Source organism: Elaeis guineensis, chromosome 2 (genome assembly GCF_000442705.2).
Source record: "Elaeis guineensis isolate ETL-2024a chromosome 2, EG11, whole genome shotgun sequence".
Classification (NCBI taxonomy): Eukaryota; Viridiplantae; Streptophyta; class Magnoliopsida; order Arecales; family Arecaceae; genus Elaeis; species Elaeis guineensis.
In genome coordinates this window covers 100277004-100296477 of record NC_025994.2, presented here as the reverse complement: position 1 = coordinate 100296477, position 19474 = coordinate 100277004, and the positions used below count along the sequence as shown (strand labels likewise).

The window sequence follows — 19474 nt, the reverse complement described above, 5'->3', positions numbered from 1 at the left end:
GCATGGTTGGCACAGTTTTGGATTTTGTGGCTTTCGTTTACTGCGATGCTAGGACGAACTCTCCCTCTGTTCCGGCGCCAATGCTGGTGCAACCTGCAGACTTACTAGTGCTAAGTTATAGCAGGTTTCATAGCATCTTCTCCCACAGATACAGTTGCAGAGGTTTCTTACGGCCATTTTAAACTTCCCGTCGCAGCTCATTGTCTATAGCTGTAATAAGCTGAGAGGTTGTAGAAGTGCTTCATTGGGAGATATGGCTTCAAAGTTGAAAATTCTTTTGTTTTGCTCTTTCCACAGGCTCCAACAGTCCCGTGCCATCTAATTTTTCCTGACTTCTAATTCTTGCTTGGTTCAGCAGCAAAGCAACTGAACCGCTAGATTTTTTTTTGGACAAAAGAACTATCAATTTGATTGAAATTGGCTTTTATCACTTGACTCTTGATTGCCGGAAACGTAAGGCAATCTATTAGATTTTCCAACAGGACTGATTATGTAATAACCCAGATAAAAAAAAAAAAAAAATAGGGACGGTCCTCTGTTTTTTTCGAAAACCCTTCGGCTCGCTGGCCGAACCTCGCCGCCGACTGGCCTTGCTTTGTCGCCGTCGAGTGGATGTCTCCCCCCTCGTCGGAGTCCGGCCAACCAACGAGGGGACCTCACGGTCCCCTGTTTTGGCCCAACGGAACCCACAGAAAAAGAAAAGAAAAAGGAAAAAGAAAAAGAAAAGAAAAAGGAAAAAGGAAAAAGAAAAAGAAAAGAAAAGAAAAAGAGAAAAATAAAAATAAAAATAAAATAAAATAAAATAAAAAGAAGAAGAAGGAGAGAATTTTTCTCTCTCTCCTTTCTCTCTCCTTTTTCTCTCTTTTTTCTCTCTCCTCTCTCTATCTTCTCTCTCTATATTTTCTCTCTCTAGACTTTTCTCTCTCTTTACGGATTTTATCTCTCTAGGATCTTTTCTTCCTCTCTGATTGCATCATGAACCCTAGAATAAATTTGAAGATAAAAATAAGATGATTTGAGATTGCTCCGAAATTCATGCGGTAGATCTGATCTCAGTCCGATTCTATTTGAAATTTGTAACATTTGATTCATATTGAGTCATCCTGATAGGACCTTTGATGATCTCGACCATGATTGCCTCATCGAAAGGATACGAAGGTTTCTCTCTCTACTTTCTCTCTCTACTTTCTCTCTCTAGAATTTTCTCTCTCTTCATGTATTTTCTCTCTCTAGAAGTCTTATGGATCAGTGGAGGATCCAGATACTTAGGTAAATCCTAATTTTGGTTAATCCTAAGAGAGATCCTAGATTTGTGTTATCAGGTCGATTATCGGTAATTTTCTCCATATATGATCTTTATATTTGATCAGGGTTACGAAGAGATGATCATCTGCAAATGATATCGAGTGGAATATTTTGTTAAAAAAATTCATAAATCAAAGAAGAACATTGATTTCTGTGTTTGGATCAGTCACCGGTAAAGGTAAGAATCCCTGTACATGATCACTATTATATATGCTATTTTACTATTGGTCTTGCATCGTTGGTTTTGCATCGTCGGATTTGAGATCGATGAATTTATTATACCTGAGATACTGTTATTTGATTTTGAGCATGAGTATGTTATGTCAATATATATGTATCAGAGATTGATGGCATGATTATATGGATATGACATATCTGAATTGATCATAATGCAAGACAGAATTGATTGATGAAATCAACACATAATGATTAAATGAAAAGAAAGAGATATATGGTATGTACTAGCCTTGTCATGTGGAACAGCCGGCCAGGAGCTTATGCCTGGGACAGCCTCTCACGGGCTTTGGTACGTGGGACAGCCGGCCAGGAGCTCATCTTGGGACAGTCTTGAAAGACTTTTTAAAGTGGATTCGATCCGGATGATGACTGAGGTATAGACTTGGATAGTCCAGAGCCAGAAAGAAAAGGTTAAAAATCATGTGATTATGAAAAGAGAAATGAAAGATAAGGCATGAAACAATTGTTGAACAAAAGTGTTTCACCTGTTAACATATGATGATGCATCTATTTTGACAAGACAGCAAATTTATGAAGGTTTGCATTATTCTGGACATTGAACATGAGATTTTATATTTTATTACTTATCCTTATTTTCAGACTATATTACTATATCAGTGTGATATGGGAATTCTTACTGGGCTGTAAAGCTCACATCCCTTCATCTTTCTTTTCTTTTCAGAGATACAAGATGTTCATGATTGGCTATGGCTTAGATTTATGGGTGAGCAGATGGATAGATAGAGTGTTATAGTACCTGATCAGAGAACTGAAAAAATTTAATTTGTACCTATACAAAATTTTATGAATTATTGTTGAAATTAATTGTTATGGATGTTAAGGTTGTAATGATTTATTTTGGCCTTGCATATTCTTTAGGGCTTGCTCTAAGGAGTGTGCGGCCATCACGTATCCGATCCGGGTGTTGGGTTCAGGGCGTGACAAAATGGTATCAGAGCATAGGTTTTGATCATTAGGGATTATGATATAAGTGATTAGAATATTACAGAGTGATATTAGAACTTAGGTTATGATCATTGAAGATTATGATATAAATGATTAGGATGTGATAGAATAATATCAGAGCTTAGGTTTAAGATCACTAGAGATTATGAAGAGATATTAAAACTTTATGTAAGATCAGTAGGATGTGATAGAGTGGCATCTGAGCTTAGAGGTTAGATTATGTTTATTTGAAGACAATGATACAAGTGATTAGGATATGACAGAACAGTACTAGAGCCCAGATTTAAGGTCACTAGGGATTGTCATATAAGTGATATCAAAACTTTAAGATTATAATCAATAGAGTATGATAGATAATATCAGAGTTTAAGATTATAATCATTAAGGATGTAATAGAATGATATTATAGTTTAGGTGATGATCATTAGAGAATATGATTTAAGTGGTATTTAAGCTTAAGATTATAATTATTCAAAATTATGACTTTAGTGATATTTAAACTTAGGTTATGATCATGAGGAACATGATAGATATGAAAGAGAAGATTCAATATTTAGATTTCGAATCAATAGATATTAAGATGGAATTTATGCATAAGTGGCATATGTTATCTATAATAAAATTGACGAGTTATATCTTGGATTTCAATTAGTAGGGTGGCCTGAATATAAGAAGAGTTGACCTTAGAATGAAGTGGGAGGTATTGATATGTAATGTTGAGTATACTCGATGATTTTGGAATGCTAAACTTATATGGAAGGAAATTATGATAACTTTTCTGATTTTGATGTTAATTATTTGAGCATTATAAATTTTTGGACTTATCAAAAGAAAATTAATTAGGGTATGGTCTAAGAAGAAATTTCATCATATGAGAGAGAAATATTTTTGAGCATTGAACCTATAAGAGGATCATATATGAAACTCAATCTTAGAAAAAAAAATAATACTTGAATTTTATTATGAGAATATGAGACACATATTTTGGTGAAATCTTTGGTCTTTCAAGTTGTATTGAATTTCAAGTCAAAAGCTTACTTTTCTAAGTGGATCAAAAGTATTTTGATATTGTTAAATTAAAGAAGAAAATTTATTTTGTCAGAGTATGATATACAGGTTATGATGAAATCTTTAACAATTTATATTTTCATCTTTGGATTAGATTCTTTAATTGTTGAAGATAGTGGAGTGTATTAATTATTCAAGTCAGAGTTCGGATTTCTGAATTGAACTAAGACATCTTGTTAGTGTTAAATTTTGAATGACTTATACAAGGGACAAAATTTTCTATGGATTTATCGATTAATATTAAGGGTTGTGATGAAGAGAGCTCTATAAGAAATATTCAAGTTGATTCTACTTAAGGATGTTGGCTTGAGTTCTTTTAGTTGTCAAGTTAGAATTAATTCTCTTAAAAAGGAAAATTGATTTAGAAATTATCTAAATGATTGTAAGGTAAATCTAAGATTAACTTCAATTAATTCTAGACATGTTGGATTCTTGAAAAGTGATGAAACTTATACAATAATTTCAAATATAGGAAGTAGATCAAGATTTAATTTTTATATGCTATGCCCAAAGGTAGTAAAAATCAAGAAACTTAAAATTTTGTCTTAAGTCTTATATGAAATTTGAAGGTTGGATCTATCCTGGATCGATCTAACATATAAGGATATTTTTATCTTTGATATAATTATATAATTTGATAAATTAAGATCAGAGTGCGCAGCAAAAGCATGGTGGGTTAAATTGATTAGAAATATTAATTCTTTGATTCCGAAGATATTTTGGAATACATTAGTTGCAAAAAAAGAAGGATTTTATTGATAATAAAAGGATGCTAGAAATTTTGATCTAATCTGATCATAGCTTGATAATTTTTGTCAGTAGGTTGCTTCATTGTAGATAAGGCCAAGAAATTTTAGATATCTCAAGTTTATTAACAGCTTGATAGTTCTGATATTAGTTCAAACTTAGAATGTCCTGATATACATCTCATATTTTTAAAAAAAATTAATATTGTTACTTAAACTGATATAGAAGATTGAGATTTTTCTTAAGATGAGAGTCTATATATAAAATTTGTTGGAAGATCAAGTGAAGAAAGAAATCGATGATTGTGAAGAGTGCCCGATGTTTGACCTTTATTTATTTTATATCAAGGGTAGTCTAAGATAATTATGAATTTCGAGTGAAATGTATTAGACAAATAACGGTGGTATATTAATACAAGTCTAAAATGTTACAGTTCTTCAAAAAGTTGAGAAATCAATAAAAAGGGATGAATTTGAAATTTCAAATAATTTTGTTATAACAAGATCATGAGAAATAAATAATATATATATGACATTATTGTAAGCTTGAGAATGACATGAAGAATGTATACTTTGAAATAGGTATCTAAAACAACATAACTTAATTTCGAGGACGAAATTATTTTAAGGAGGGGAGAATGTAATAACCCAGATAAAAAAAAAAAAAAATAGGGACGGTCCTCTATTTTTTTCGAAAACCCTTCGGCTCGCTGGCCGAACCTCGCCGCCGACCGGCCTTGCTTTGTCGCCGTCGAGTGGATGTCGCCCCCCTCGTCGGAGCCCGGCCAACCAACGAGGGGACCTCACGGTCCCCTGTTTTGGCCCAACGGAACCCACAGAAAAAGAAAAGAAAAAGGAAAAAGAAAAAGAAAAGAAAAAAGAAAAAGAAAAAGAAAAGAAAAGAAAAAGAGAAAAATAAAAATAAAAATAAAATAAAATAAAATAAAAAGAAGAAGAAGGAGAGAATTTTTCTCTCTCTCCTTTCTCTCTCCTTTTTCTCTCTTTTTTCTCTCTCCTCTCTCTATCTTCTCTCTCTATATTTTCTCTCTCTAGACTTTTCTCTCTCTTTACGGATTTTGTCTCTCTAGGATCTTTTCTTCCTCTCTGATTGCATCATGAACCCTAGAATAAACTTGAAGATGAAAATAAGATGATTTGAGATTGCTCCAAAATTCGTGCGGTAGATCTGATCTCAGTCCGATTCTATTTGAAATTTGTAACACTTGATTCATATTGAGTCACCCTGATAGGACCTTTGATGATCTCGACCATGATTGCCTCATCGGAAGGATACGAAGGTTTCTCTCTCCACTTTCTCTCTCTACTTTCTCTCTCTAGAATTTTCTCTCTCTAGAAGTCTTATGGATCAGTGGAGGATCCAGATACTTAGGTAAATCCTAATTTTGGTTAATCCTAAGAGAGATCCTAGATTTGTGTTATCAGATCGATTATCGGTAATTTTCTCCATATATGATCTTTATATTTGATCAGGGTTACGAAGAGATGATCATCCGCAAATGATATCGAGTGGAATATTTTGTTAAAGAAATTCATAAATCAAAGAAGAACATTAATTTCTGTGTTTGGATCAGTCACCGGTAAAGGTAAGAATCTCTGTACATGATCACTATTATATATGCTATTTTACTATTGGTCTTGCATCGTTGGTTTTGCATCGTCGGATTTGAGATCGATGAATTTATTATACCTGAGATACTGTTATTTGATTTTGAGCATGAGTATGTTATGTCAATATATATGTTCAGAGATTGATGGCATGATTATATGGATATGACATATCTGAATTGATCATAATGCAAGACAGAATTGATTGATGAAATCAACACATAATGATTAAATGAAAAGAAAGAGATATATGGTATGGACTAGCCTTGTCATGTGGAACAGCCGGCCAGGAGCTTATGCCTGGGACAGCCCGCCAGGAGCTTATGCCTGGGATAGCCCCCACTGGCTTACAGGTGGATCAGCCGGCCAGGAGCTCATGCCTGGGACAGCCCGCCAGGAGCTTATGTCTGGGACAGCCTCTCACGGGCTTTGGTACGTGGGACAGCCGGCCAGGAGCTCATCCTGGGACAGTCTTGAAAGACTTTTTAAAGTGGATTCGATCCGGATGATGACTGAGGTATAGACTTCGATAGTCCAGAGCCAGAAAGAAAATGTTAAAAATCATGTGATTATGAAAAGAGAAATGAAAGATAAGGCATGAAACAATTGTTGAACAAAAGTGTTTCACCTGTTAACATATGATGATGCATCTATTTTGACAAGACAGCAAATTTATGAAGGTTTGCATTATTCTGGACATTGAACATGAGATTTTATATTTTATTGCTTATCCTTATTTTCAGACTATATTACTATATCAGTGTGATATGGGAATTCTTACTGGGCTGTAAAGCTCACACCCCTTCATCTTTCTTTTCTTTTCAGAGATACAGGATGTTCATGATTGGCTATGGCTTAGATTTATGGGTGAGCAGATGGATAGATAGAGTGTTATAGTACCTGATCAGAGAACTGAAGAAATTTAATTTGTACCTATACAAAATTTTATGAATTATTGTTGAAATTAATTGTTATGGATGTTAAGGTTGTAATGATTTATTTTGGCCTTGCATATTCTTTAGGGCTTGCTCTAAGGAGTGTGCGGCCATCACGTATCCGATCCGAGTGTTGGGTTCGGGGCGTGACAGATTACCCGATCTTGACGGCTGGCTATTTAGCCTTGAAGGGAGGACAAGGCAGCTGTCGATTTTTCCCATTTGTTTGTTCTTTCGTGTCATTTGGGTTAACTTTCCATCAGTGAATCTTCGAATGAACCCTAAAATTATAAATGACTTAAATCCTCTCATTTCTACGTCATCCATCACGAGACAGAATGGTTTGGTTGGAGGGTAAAAGGATCATTGCATAAACTGATTCTTTGAGCAAGTGTGATGGCATGACTGGTACACGTTAAAAAGAGAGCGGAAAACAAGACATGCAACAAGTGGCATCTCTACCATACAATATTCCATAGACAAAGAATCAACAGGCAAGTATAAGAAATTTAATCCTCCCTTTTAATATATAACTTGAAATTTGAATGACTTTAAAATAACCTATAAAGAGGCTGCAGCTACTTCCTCTTATTTATATATATGTTACATAAGCAGGCTGGTTTCTGTTGCATGTTTCTGCCCCCATGGATACTGAGATAAGGCCATGCTCCTCTGTTTCCATATTTCTTCTCTTCTTTCTCTTCTCTTCTCTCAACATCCAACACTATGTAGCAACCGATATCATCTCTTCGGGCCAGTCTATCTCTGGAAACCAGACCATAGTGTCCAAAGGAGGCAACTTTGAGCTTGGGTTCTTCAAACCAGGTAACTCGCATAACTATTACATAGGCATCTGGTACAAAACAATTCCAGGCCAAACTGTATTCTGGGTGGCAAACAGAGCAACACCCATCTCCAACCCCTCCTCTGCCGAGTTCAAAATCTCAGAAGATGGCAACCTAGTCCTCCTCAACAGTTCCAAAATCCCAGTTTGGTCATCCAATTCAACTCCATCAACATCGGATTCCACAGTTGCAGTTCTTCTCGACACCGGAAATCTTGTTATAAGAAATGGGTCAAACACTACAATTTGGCAGAGTTTTGATCACCCAACTGACACATGGATGCCAGGAGGATGGCTTGGAGTTAACAAGGTCACAGGCAAGTATCAAAGCATCACTTCATGGAAGAATCCCGAGAACCCTGCCCCCGGGCTTTTCGCTGAAAGTATGGATCCCGATGGATCCAATCAGTTTGTATTGCTGTGGAATGGTTCTGAAGTTTATTGGAGCAGTGGGCTTTGGAATGGCCAGTACTTCACTGCGGTCCCTACGACCAGTGCAAGTAGTCCCTTCAACTTCACCTTCACCGACAACAAGCAGCGGAAGTATGCCATGTATACCATCCGCGACAGTTCTTTCATCACTCGGTGTGTGATTGATTCATCTGGGCAATTACAGCAATGGCATTGGCTGAACAGCTCCCAGGAGTGGCAGACAGTCTTTACTCAACCTGTGGCCCAATGCGATGTCTACTTTCTATGTGGCACTTTTGGTATCTGCGACCAGAAAAGCTCGGATAATATTTGCAGCTGCTCCCCTGGTTTCGAACCAGCTTCAATGGAAGAATGGGAGCTCAAAGTTTGGAGCTCAGGGTGCGTGCGGAAAACCAGTTTGCGATGCAGTAATCAAAGCTCGGCTGGTGGAGAAGAGGATAGATTCCTTGAGATGACCAATACGAGATTGCCTGCCAGTCCACAGAACTTGAATGTTGGGAGTGCCGAAGACTGCGAACAAGCTTGCTTGAACAACTGCTCTTGTAACGCGTATGCTTATGTGAGTGGATGCTTAATTTGGACTGGGGACCTTTGGAACCTTCAACAACTCTATGTTGGTGATAGTGGAGCTGGTACTCTTCATCTCCGGCTCGCTGCCTCTGACTTCCCCGGTTCAAGTAGCTCACATAAATTTGTAATTGATCTAACTCTTAGTGTCATCGGTGGAGTTCTTGGGATCTTGTGCGTTCTTGTAGGACTAATTTGGACATTTCAAAGGAGGAAACGAATTAGGATGTCAAAACAAGTTGAGGGTTCTTTGATTCTGTTTACTTATGGCGATCTGCAGCGTGCGACCAAGAACTTCTCTGAAAGGTTGGGCAGTGGTGGCTTTGGCTCTGTTTTTAAAGGGACATTAGTTGACTCAACTGATGTAGCTGTGAAGAAGCTTGAAGGCTTGAGACAAGGTGAGAAGCAATTCCGAACGGAAGTGAGCACATTGGCTGCTATTCAACATGTCAATCTGGTTCGTCTTCGCGGTTTCTGCACCGAGGGCAGCAAAAGGCTTCTAGTTTATGAGTACATGTCGGGAGGTTCCTTGGACTCCCTTCTCTTTCAAAACAATTCCACAGTTCTAGACTGGAAGATGAGGTATCGAATTATTCTTGGGATTGCGAGAGGATTAACCTACCTCCATGAGAAGTGCAGGGAGTGCATCGTACACTGCGACATAAAGCCAGACAACATACTTCTAGACAAGGATTTCTGCGCAAAAGTTGCAGACTTTGGCATGGCAAAGCTCATCGGTCGTGACTTCAGCAGGGTATTGACAACCATGAGGGGAACCATTGGCTATCTCGCGCCTGAGTGGATCTCAGGCCTACCAATCACCTCCAAAGTGGATGTCTACAGCTTTGGGATGATGCTCTTTGAGTTGATATCAGGCAAGCGAAACACAGCGCACTCTGAGGATGGGAATGAAATCTTTTATCCTTCCTGGGCTGCAAAAAAGATCATTGAAGGCGACATATTTAGCTTATTGGACCACAGATTGAATGGTGCTGCAGACATTGAAGAGCTAACCAGAGTCTGTAGAGTTGCTTGCTGGTGCATTCAAGACTCTGAAGGTCACAGGCCAACAATGGGGCAGGTGGTGCAGATCCTAGAGGGAGTCCTGGAGGTGAGCATGCCGCCACTTCCTAAGGCTCTCCAGCTTCTTACCGGAGATCAGAGCTAAATTGGTAATCAATTGCCATCCACTGAATACGAAGATCCACTTGATCAATCTCAGGATTTCTATCGGTAAAGTCAAGCTATGAAGTGCACATGAACATCTGCCGAACAAGTCGATGATATGTAACGGGTTATAAAGTAGAGCTTGTAGGTGTCATTATCCTTAAGATGGATGTTTGCATGAGCGGGTAACGTTCAATAGTGCTGTACTCTCTAGTTAGTGGCATAAATGAGTTTCCAACTCATTAGTTATAAAGATATCTATTTATCGTCTAGGCATCTATTTCACAATTTCTCAGTGTTACTGAATCGCCTCAACAATCAAACCACATATTCACGTATATATGTTTATGAAGTTCATGGACCAGCCACCAGAGTTGATCATACCATGGATGTTTTCTTCATTGCAGAAATTATTGATCAGAGGTGGAGGCGGCCTTTTCCTCCCTCCCACTTCTTTGAAAGAAGAAACAAACGACATATGAAATTGAAATTGAGAACTAAGAAATACATAATTTCCTTCTTTAATCACGTACAATCTAATTCTATTTTGTGCTTGCCCGCATAACAAATGAAGGAGTGTTAAATCTGTTCGAGCATGCAGATAAACTATTTAGAGACAGCGGGTGGCTAGCATTCCTTTGTAGTCTCTGTAGTACACGGTATGCATCTGATCCATGCTCTTTTTTAAACTAACTAGGCTTGTGGTATTAGCTCTTCACCGAATAAATAAAGGAATCAGAGGTCAACGAATGATTATGTCAGCTCCAAAGAAAATAACGCTCGTCAACTCAATTAGTAAAAAGAGGTCAACGAATGATTATGTCAGCTCCAAAGAAAATAACGCTCGTCAACTCAATTAGTAAAAAGACGAGCAATCAGCGGCCATGTATATAGGCCAGAAAACTGACTATAAATGTTAAAAAATATGAACCATGGCTTATGTCTTAGAGAAATTTTTTGTGCACCGTGCGTGTGGTGATTGGCTCACACACGGATCCGAGCAGTGGTGCAGAAAAAAAAAATTTGTCTGGCCCCATGCGTGGGCCAACCACCGCGTACGATATGAACGCCATGCATGAGCTAATAACCGTCTGCGGTGCGCGTTCGCACCGCATGCGGTGCACAGAGAATTTCTCTGTCTTAACCTTGGTGAGATTGCTGCCCTTCTTTCCATTAATAGCCCATTCACCCTGCCATGGCCCAGTCCATCGGACTGGCTCATTATCTAATGGGCCCATGTCCCACCCAAAGAAAAGGAAAAGCCCGGAAGACAATTCCGTTGGGAGTCTTCTTGCTCAAAGACTCTCGATGGCTATTCTCAACTTGTATTTAAAGACCCCTCTCGTCCCTAAATCCTCCACTCCTCGAAGCATTGATGATCACCGACCAGCGCCGCCTGTTTCCTCCCCTTCTTCATCTTGGAAGCCACCATTGGGTTCACTGTGCTAGCCGCAAAAACTCACTGAAGATAAGGCGAGAGGCCCCAATTCCTCTCTATTCTTCATCGCTGACCTTTTCCCTCCTTTTTCAAACCATCATCGCTCAGATTCCGACAAAGGATCACTGGAAAAAAGGCCACCCCTATTTCATGAATAACCGGCCTTGTTTCTTTTATTTTCCTTTTCTTCCAGCCATGTCCGCTGCTAACGCCCATCGCCGAAGCCCTCGATCTCTCCTCTGCATCGGCCCCTAGCTGGAGCCAGAGCCCCAGTTGCTGGCGAGCAGGATAGGATCCAAAAAAGATGAAGCCAAAGAAAGTCCGTTCAGCCATATTTTTTGGGCTGATCTTCGCTTGCCGGTTTCCACCATTGGCCACTCTCCGCTGCCCACCACCGCCACCTGCTACCACCTTGCTGGACCACCATGACCACAGCCATCGACCACCCTCTTTTTCCCCCATTTAGCCGAGAAGAAGAAGAAGAAAGAGGTAAGAAAGAAATCAGCCCTGTCTCTCTTTTTCTCTCTCGAGTGTTTCTTTCTCCTCTCTTTTTCTCTCCCAGAAGACTCATGGATCCCAGTAGCGGATCCCATTTTTCATATCCTATAGATCTAAGTTGACCCCCTAAACCGCCCTACCACCCATTTCGATCATTTGATCTGTTTATTTTCAAGGAATATATTTCACAATTTCTCAGCTTTACTGAATCACATCAACAATCAAACCACGTATGCATTTGTGTTTGTGAAGTTCATGGCCCAGCCATCTGAGGTGATCATACACCATTGATGTTTTCTTGATTACAGATGATGTCAATTAGAGCTGGAGGCGGCTTTCCTCCCTCCCACTCCTTTTTCCACCCTCCCTCTCACTTCTTTGAAAGAAGAGAAAAATGGCATACGACTAAGAAATATATAATTTCCTTCTTTAATCACGCACAATCTAATTCTATTTTGCGCTTACCCACATAACAAATGAGGGAGTGTTAAATCAGTTCAAGCTTCCAGAAAAACCATTTGAAGACGACTGGCAATCTTTTCTAGGCTCTGCAGTAGATGGCACGCATCTGATCTGTACTCTGTTTTGAGCTAATTGGGCTTCTAGTTTTAGCTCTTCACTGAATAAATAAAGGAATTGGAGGTTGATAAATGATTGTGTCAGTTCTAAAGAAAATAAGGCTAATTGACCTAGTTAGTACAGTCAAACATTTGGATTTAGACGCTCTGTGCCGGTACTTATTTATTTATTTAATAAATGATATATTTGGACCCTTTTTGTTATATTCTATTTGAGATGGATTTGTTTACAGTATTGCTATTGTTGGTTTCATGCTATTATAGGCGGTACCTGATGGTAAGATGGCCATGTTATGTCCCAGGCCTGGGGCATGACAATTGATGTGCCAATGTGGAGACCTTGTTGCGGTGAGATATACGGTGCGGACTCATAAGTTCATCGTTAGTGGTGGGATCAGTTGGTAGTTACATAGGATAATTTGGAAGGCTATAGTGGCTAAGAAGGTTAAAGTATTTGTTGCAGCCAATCTCCTCATCGTCTGCTCGTTGGGAATGAACACCTATAAAAGAAATCCGTATTGATTGGAGTTGTTTCCGACAGAGACCCTCCGATTCTTAAGTCAGAGAGGAGAGGAGACTAGGCAACAGCAATAGAGACGAGCTCAGCATTCAAAAAGGGCTTACCCTTGCTGCTACCTTATCCCTTTTTATATAATAGAATTCCGTAACCGTCAGGGGTAATCTCGCCTTTCGTGGTGAAGAAAAATCAGGTTGTTATCTCGTCGTGGGTTGTCAATCCCGAGAATTAAGCCATAATCTTCATAGGATAATCGCCCCAAGCGGTTATACTGCATTTGAATGAGTTGGCCGACTGTGTGTCGAGGTCCAAATGTCGAAATGTCGGTCAATGACTCTGAAATACCGACAGTTGCGGTTTGTTGCTTGTGGGAACCGAATGTCGATCGTATGCCGACGACGAGTTGGTGAAGGAAGTCCGGCTGGTCGGAAGTGGGACTGGACTGTTTAGCCGACACATAGTCGGTCGGTCATTCCAGAGTCGTCTATTCACTCGGTGGGCTAGAGTCGTCCACTCACTCGGTGGGCTAGAGTCGAGCGTCAACTGATGGACGCCGGAGATCAGTCAGCTTTCGGGATCAATCGGTTTATCCCAATAGTTGCCCCTCCACTCCTGAGTCTGATATCGTATTGCAATGTGTGTCGCCACCTAGGTGATGGCTTCAGGTGAAAGGAGTTGTCCTTTGTCACGTCACATCCCGACTCTGCCGTCTTTTTCATTGAAATACTGCCAACAAACTTTGTCATTTTCTGAGCAGTCGTATCAGTAGGATGATCTGATGTCAGACGCCATATCGGGAATACAAACCAGCGTCAGGCGTCATATCGGGGATGTGAACCGTCGTCGCGGTAATTAATCCTGAAGCATAGATTTTCGCCATGTGTCGGGGCATCATTGAGTCGGAGTTGTTCACGCGGATGGAGGTGACGTGGTTCAATCTAGTGTAGGTGTGTCGAACCGTCGGGTCATTGAAGGGCCCAGATGCTACCACATGTCGTCATCCGGAATGTCCTCATTTAGGTCGCTCTTATCTCGACCATTGAGGGATCCTATATATATAGGATCACTTATCTCCAAAATTTTACTTTCCACTGCCTTTGTGCTGAGATTCTGCCAGATTGTCGCCCCAGCTCCCAGGTTGTCGCTCTCATCCTTTCCTTTTAGAAACTTTCTCTTTGGAATTTTTTATCTTTGCTTGCATGGCTAGGGCTTCTTCTTCTCGAGAAGATCGGTCGGAGAATCCAGCTGATGAATCCCAGTCGACTCCGGATGTGGAGGTCTCTTCACTTTCGGAGTCGAACGTTGAACGGCTCCGGGAACAGTTTTGTATCCTGGAGCAATTTCAATTTTTTGCCCCTGGGGCCGACAGTCGGGTGAACAACCCGTCCTTGGGTCAGGTGGCCTTTTATGTCGAAGATCTCCGAGCAGGTCTTCGATTCTCGGTTCTGGAGTTTGTTCGAAATATCTTGGATTATTACGAACTTTGTCCGGCTCAACTGGTGCCGAACTCAGTTCGGTTAATAATCAGCTTTGCCCTGTTGTGTCGGCTGTTACCGACCGTTCCATGCATTTCTCTCTTTCGGATGTTCTTTGTCCTCTGTCCTCATCCGAAAGCCCAAGGGTGGTGGTTCTTTAACCCTCGGAAGGGCCTTTCTTTTATCATCGGTCTTCCATCGTCGATCCACGGATGGAAGAACCAATTCTTTTTTGTTTCTTCTTCGCTTTTTTGGGGGTTTCCTTTTCGCTGGGGCAATCCTCAAACTCATCCCAATGAAAACAGCCGAGTAGAGGTCGACGATCAAGAAGACTTTCATCGGCTGAAGGATATGTCGGTCTCGAAGCAGAGAGAGCTTGTGACCGAACAGGCTCTCTATGACGCCGATCTTAGTTCGGTCCCTCGTCTAGGTACGATATAATCCATCTATTGTTTTTGATTTTTCCTTTGCTTTTGGACTTGTACTGACCTTTGTTGCGATTGCAGGTATGCAGCCGAAAATGTGATTGTCTACTGCTGACATTTGGCAACATGGGCGGCATTCGGGGTCAGGCCTTCACGACCGCCCAAGAGTCTCCAAATGTTGACTTCGGCCGATATCCCGACGCCGGCTGTGCAGCCCGACACTCAACATGTGTCGGGTTTCCAACCAGTTATTGCTCTGTCTGCTCCAGTGGCGCTTCCTGCTGCGCCATCCGAGGACTGGGCAGCAGAAAGAGTTGCCGAAGAAATGTCGGAAGCTCCGCCTGCAGAGGAGGTTCGGGCAGAGGTAAGAGAGCCCAAACAATCTGTGGCTGCCCCCACCGTTCCTTCAGGGGGAACGCAGTCGAGCTCGAGCTTCCCCTCACTCTCCGACCTCCGATCCTGGGCAGCAGACCAGGGGAAATCTCCCATGGCGTCGGTAGACGACACCATGTCGGAAATCGTGCGGCGCTGGCTGTGTTCGAGGGTCGAGCGGTGCACTTTGACCTCCAAGTGTCCGAGGGCGAGTCGGCCCTAGCCATTCACAACTTGTCTAGGAAGTTGTGTCAGGCAACCATTCTCCCGATTGATCGGGAGCTTAGGAGGAATCGACAAGTGATCGAAATGCTCTCCTCCTTCTACCCAACTATCATCGGGGTAAGCTTCTTCTCCCACTTTTTTTTTTTTTTTGATGACCTATCTTTTGCTTGCAGCTAATTCATGATATGTCTGAACTAGAGGCCGGCTATCGAAAATTCGGCGACGTCCGGGCGGCCTGGAGGAATCGGGTGCAAACCGCTGAGGCCAAGAGGGTGGCCTTGCAAGAGCAATTGAAGTCGGCAACAGAACGCAAAGCAATGCTTCAGGAGGAGGTTCGCCTCCTCACTGAAGGTTTGGCATCTTCGAAAGTCGAGCTTCAATCGGCTTGCGAGCAGGTCAAGCACAAAATACACTCCGCCCATCGGTTGCGACGTGAGCGGGATGGGTGTATTAACAAGCTTGAAGCCGAGCGCGGACGTCATCAGGCCAGCTTGGAAAGGCTGGCACTGGCCGAGGAGAACTTATCTTCTGCTCAAGCCGACGCCGACATAGCGAAGGCAGAAGCAGAGTCGGCGAGAGAGGCTCTGGGCCGAGCGGTGGAAGACTTTTATGAATTAGAAGAATTCAAGGAAGAGCTTCTTGAAGGTAGCTTCACTTCTTACTACGTGGGGTACGAGGATTCTCGAGATGCAGTCAAAGAACTGTATCCAGACCTTAACTTGAGTAGCATCGTTCCTCCAGCATCGGGGGATCAAGCTGCCGGGGAGGAAACTGCCTCAAGGTCGGAAGGTCGAGCTGTCGGGTTGGAGGCTGCCTTCTTCTACCCAACTATCATCTGGGTAAGCTTCTTCTCCCATTTTTTTTTGACGACCTATCTTTTGCTTGCAGCTAATTCATGATATGTCTGAATTAGAGGCCGGCTATCGAAAATTCGATGACGTCCGGGCGGCCTGGAGGAATCGGGTGCAAACCGCTGAGGCCAAGAGGGCGGCCTTGCAAGAGAAATTGAAGTCGGCAACAGAACGCGAAGCAATGCTTCAGGAGGAGGTTCACCTACTCACTGAAGGTTTGGCATCTTCAAAAGTCGAGCTTCAATTGGCTTGCGAGCAGGTCAAGCGCAAAATACACTCCGCCCATCGGTTGCGACATGAGCGGGATGGGTGTATTGACAAGCTTGAAGCCGAGCGCAGACGTCATCAGGCCAGCTTGGAAAGGTTGGCACTGGCCGAGGAGAACTTATCTTCTGCTCAAGCCGACGCCGACATGGCGAAGGCAGAAGCAGAGTCGGCGAGAGAGGCTCTGCGCCAAGCGGTGGAAGACTTTCATGAATCAGAAGAATTCAAGGAAGAGCTTCTTGAAGGTAGCTTCACTTCTTACTACGTGGGGTACGAGGATTCCCGAGATGCAGTCAAAGAACTGTATCCAGACCTTAACTTGAGTAGCATCATTCCTCCAGCATCGGGGGATCAAGCTGCCGGGGAGGAAACCGCCTCAAGGTTGGAAGGTCGAGCTGCCGGGTTGGAGGCTGCCCCAAGGTCAGCAGATCAAGCTGCCGAAGATGAGGCCGCTCCAACCCTCGACACTACTCCGACTCAAGTGGAAGCACCGATCGGGCCCGAACTCATCCAAGCCGAAGATGTCGACCCCGATGTTTAGTCGGTGTATTTTTTTATTTTTTTTGATACTTGTAATCGGGCCTTAGCCCAATTTTGTAAGTCCAATTTTTGACTTAATGAAATCATGGAATTTTGTGCAATCCAGAATGCATGTCTTGTTGAAGTCTTTCCCGAATATAGGTCGTAGACTTGACCTTCATAGATTCTGCCGAATCTGTTGGTCGCGTAGTCCCCGACGTACTTAGTTAGGATAGTCGATAGCATCCGATGTACCTAGATAGGATAGTCGACAGCATACCTTGCACGTCATGCTGTTTGTAGAGTAAGTTCTGAATGTAGCTCGTTGATCCGACCGTCATACAGACTTTATAGGATCTGATGGTTGAGAGGCATCCGACGTAGTTAGCTTGGATATCGATGGTAAGTCGAATATCCACTGCCCGAACTTTGGTCGGACGTATACATCGTGATGTACGATAAACAATGGCAAGCCAAATATCTCCTGACTGACCGTGGTCGAGTCAGCATATTACCAATCCGACCTTGGTCGTCTTGGTATTTTGTCTTTCTTAGTTGAGACTAAGTCAGCAAATTAGCCAACTACTTTGATCGCGAGCTGACTATGGAAGGAGCGCAGCTTTGGTTGAAGAGATTTTATTACCGGCGCTAACCTCCCGTTGACATTGATAGATCGATTCTTGTGGGAACCCGATATGTCGTCGGTAGTTAGGCCATCGATTTCTAATGAAACGTCAAATCCAAGTCACAGCATCGGGGCTCAGACCTCTTCCATGAGGGCTGACTCTCCGCAGGAAGACAAACATCGATGACTTTATGATTCTGAAGTTGAATTGTATTTCAAGTAGGGATATACAAGGGTCATTGATGATACAACTTCAGATTGTCGACATTCCAAGTTTGAAAAATGGCCATCCCTTTCAGGATTTCAAGTTGGTAGGCGTCTGATCTGTTTGTCTCCGCTATCTTATAGGATTCTTTCCAGTTCGGAGATATTTTTCCTTGATCCAGAGGTTTTGAGACCTCTGCTTTTCTCAGAACTAGGTCCCCGGGTCTAAAAATCTTCGGCTTGACTTTAGCATTGTAGTATCGGGCTACTCTTTGTCGGTAAGAAGCCATGTGGAGTTGAGCTTCGCGTCGGAGCTCTGGTAGGAGATCGAAGTCGGCTCTTCAACATTCAGAGTTGTTCGGTTCACCATATTATTCAACTCTAGTTAATAGCAACCCGATCTCAAGTGGGATCATTGCTTCCGTCCCATAGGCCAAGTTGAAAGGAGATTCCCCAGTTGGAATACGGAGTGTCGTTCGGTATGCCCATAGGATTGAGTGCAGTTCTTCGACCCAGAGACCCTTGGCTTCATTCAGTCGAGTCTTCAATCCATGTAATATGGTTCGGTTCGTTACTTCGACTTCTTCGTTGGATTGTGGATGCCCGATTGAAGTCAACTTGTGCGTGATGTGGAATCTTGCGTAAAATTCTCTGAAGTCTTTATTGTCAAATTGCCGTCCATTATCGGTAATGATAGTGTGTGGCAATCCGAACCTGAAAATGATGGATTTTGGGATAAAGTCTTCCATTTTGCGCTCGGTGATTTGCGTCAGGGGTTCGATTTCCACCCACTTGATGAAATAGTCGATGATGACGATTATGAACTTCCTTTGGCCAGACGTCAGAGGGAAAGGACCGAATATGTCGATTCTTCACTGGGCAAAAGGCCACGGTGCGATGATGGAGGTCAGCTGACTGACGGGCTGATGTTGTATGTTGGCATACTTCTAGCATGGTTCGCACTTTCGAACTAAATCAGCCACGTCTTTCTTTATAGTAGGCCAATAATAATCTTGTCGTAAGATTTTATAGGCCAAAAGTTTGCCTCCCAAGTGATTCCACAAATTTCTTCATGCACTTTCCTGAGTGCATAGTCTGAATCTGTCGGTCCTAGGCACTTCAGCAAAGGAAGGGAGAACAATCTCTTGTACAGACGACTGTCCATCATCACGTACTGGGAGGCCGTCCATCGAAGCCGCATAGCTTCTATAGGGTCTTCAGGGCTAGTTCTATCAGTCAGATATTGAATGATCGGATCCATCCAGCTTGGTTCGGTTGTCAGTTGTAACACCTCTTCAACTTTTATCGAGCTTGGTTGTTCGAGACACTCTACGAGTGTTAGACCCAGAGCACTATAAACAGTCGTTACAAGTCTGGAGAGTGCATCGGTCCGAGCATTTTTCGTTCTGGGTATGTGGGAGATCTTGAAATATTTCAAATGAATCATGAGATCTTTGACTTTCTGGAGATATTTCGCCATAGTTGGGTCTTGAGCCTCGAACGCGCCTCTGACTTATCCTACAATCAATTGAGAATTGGAGAAGATCTTGAGGCTATTGATCTCAAGTTCTTTGATTATCCTCAAGCCGG

The 19474-nt window shown here is 42.1% G+C and overlaps 1 protein-coding gene across 1 annotated transcript; it reads left to right on the top strand.

Annotated features, from left to right (window-relative positions):
- The first annotated feature begins 7235 nt into the window (after positions 1–7235).
- On the top strand, positions 7236–10181 carry LOC140855743 (G-type lectin S-receptor-like serine/threonine-protein kinase At2g19130). Its single transcript, XM_073252369.1, has one exon. It carries the CDS (start codon positions 7528–7530, stop codon positions 9892–9894), a length of 2367 nt encoding a protein of 788 aa, XP_073108470.1. The 5' UTR covers positions 7236–7527; the 3' UTR covers positions 9895–10181.
- Positions 10182–19474: the final 9293 nt, after the last annotated feature.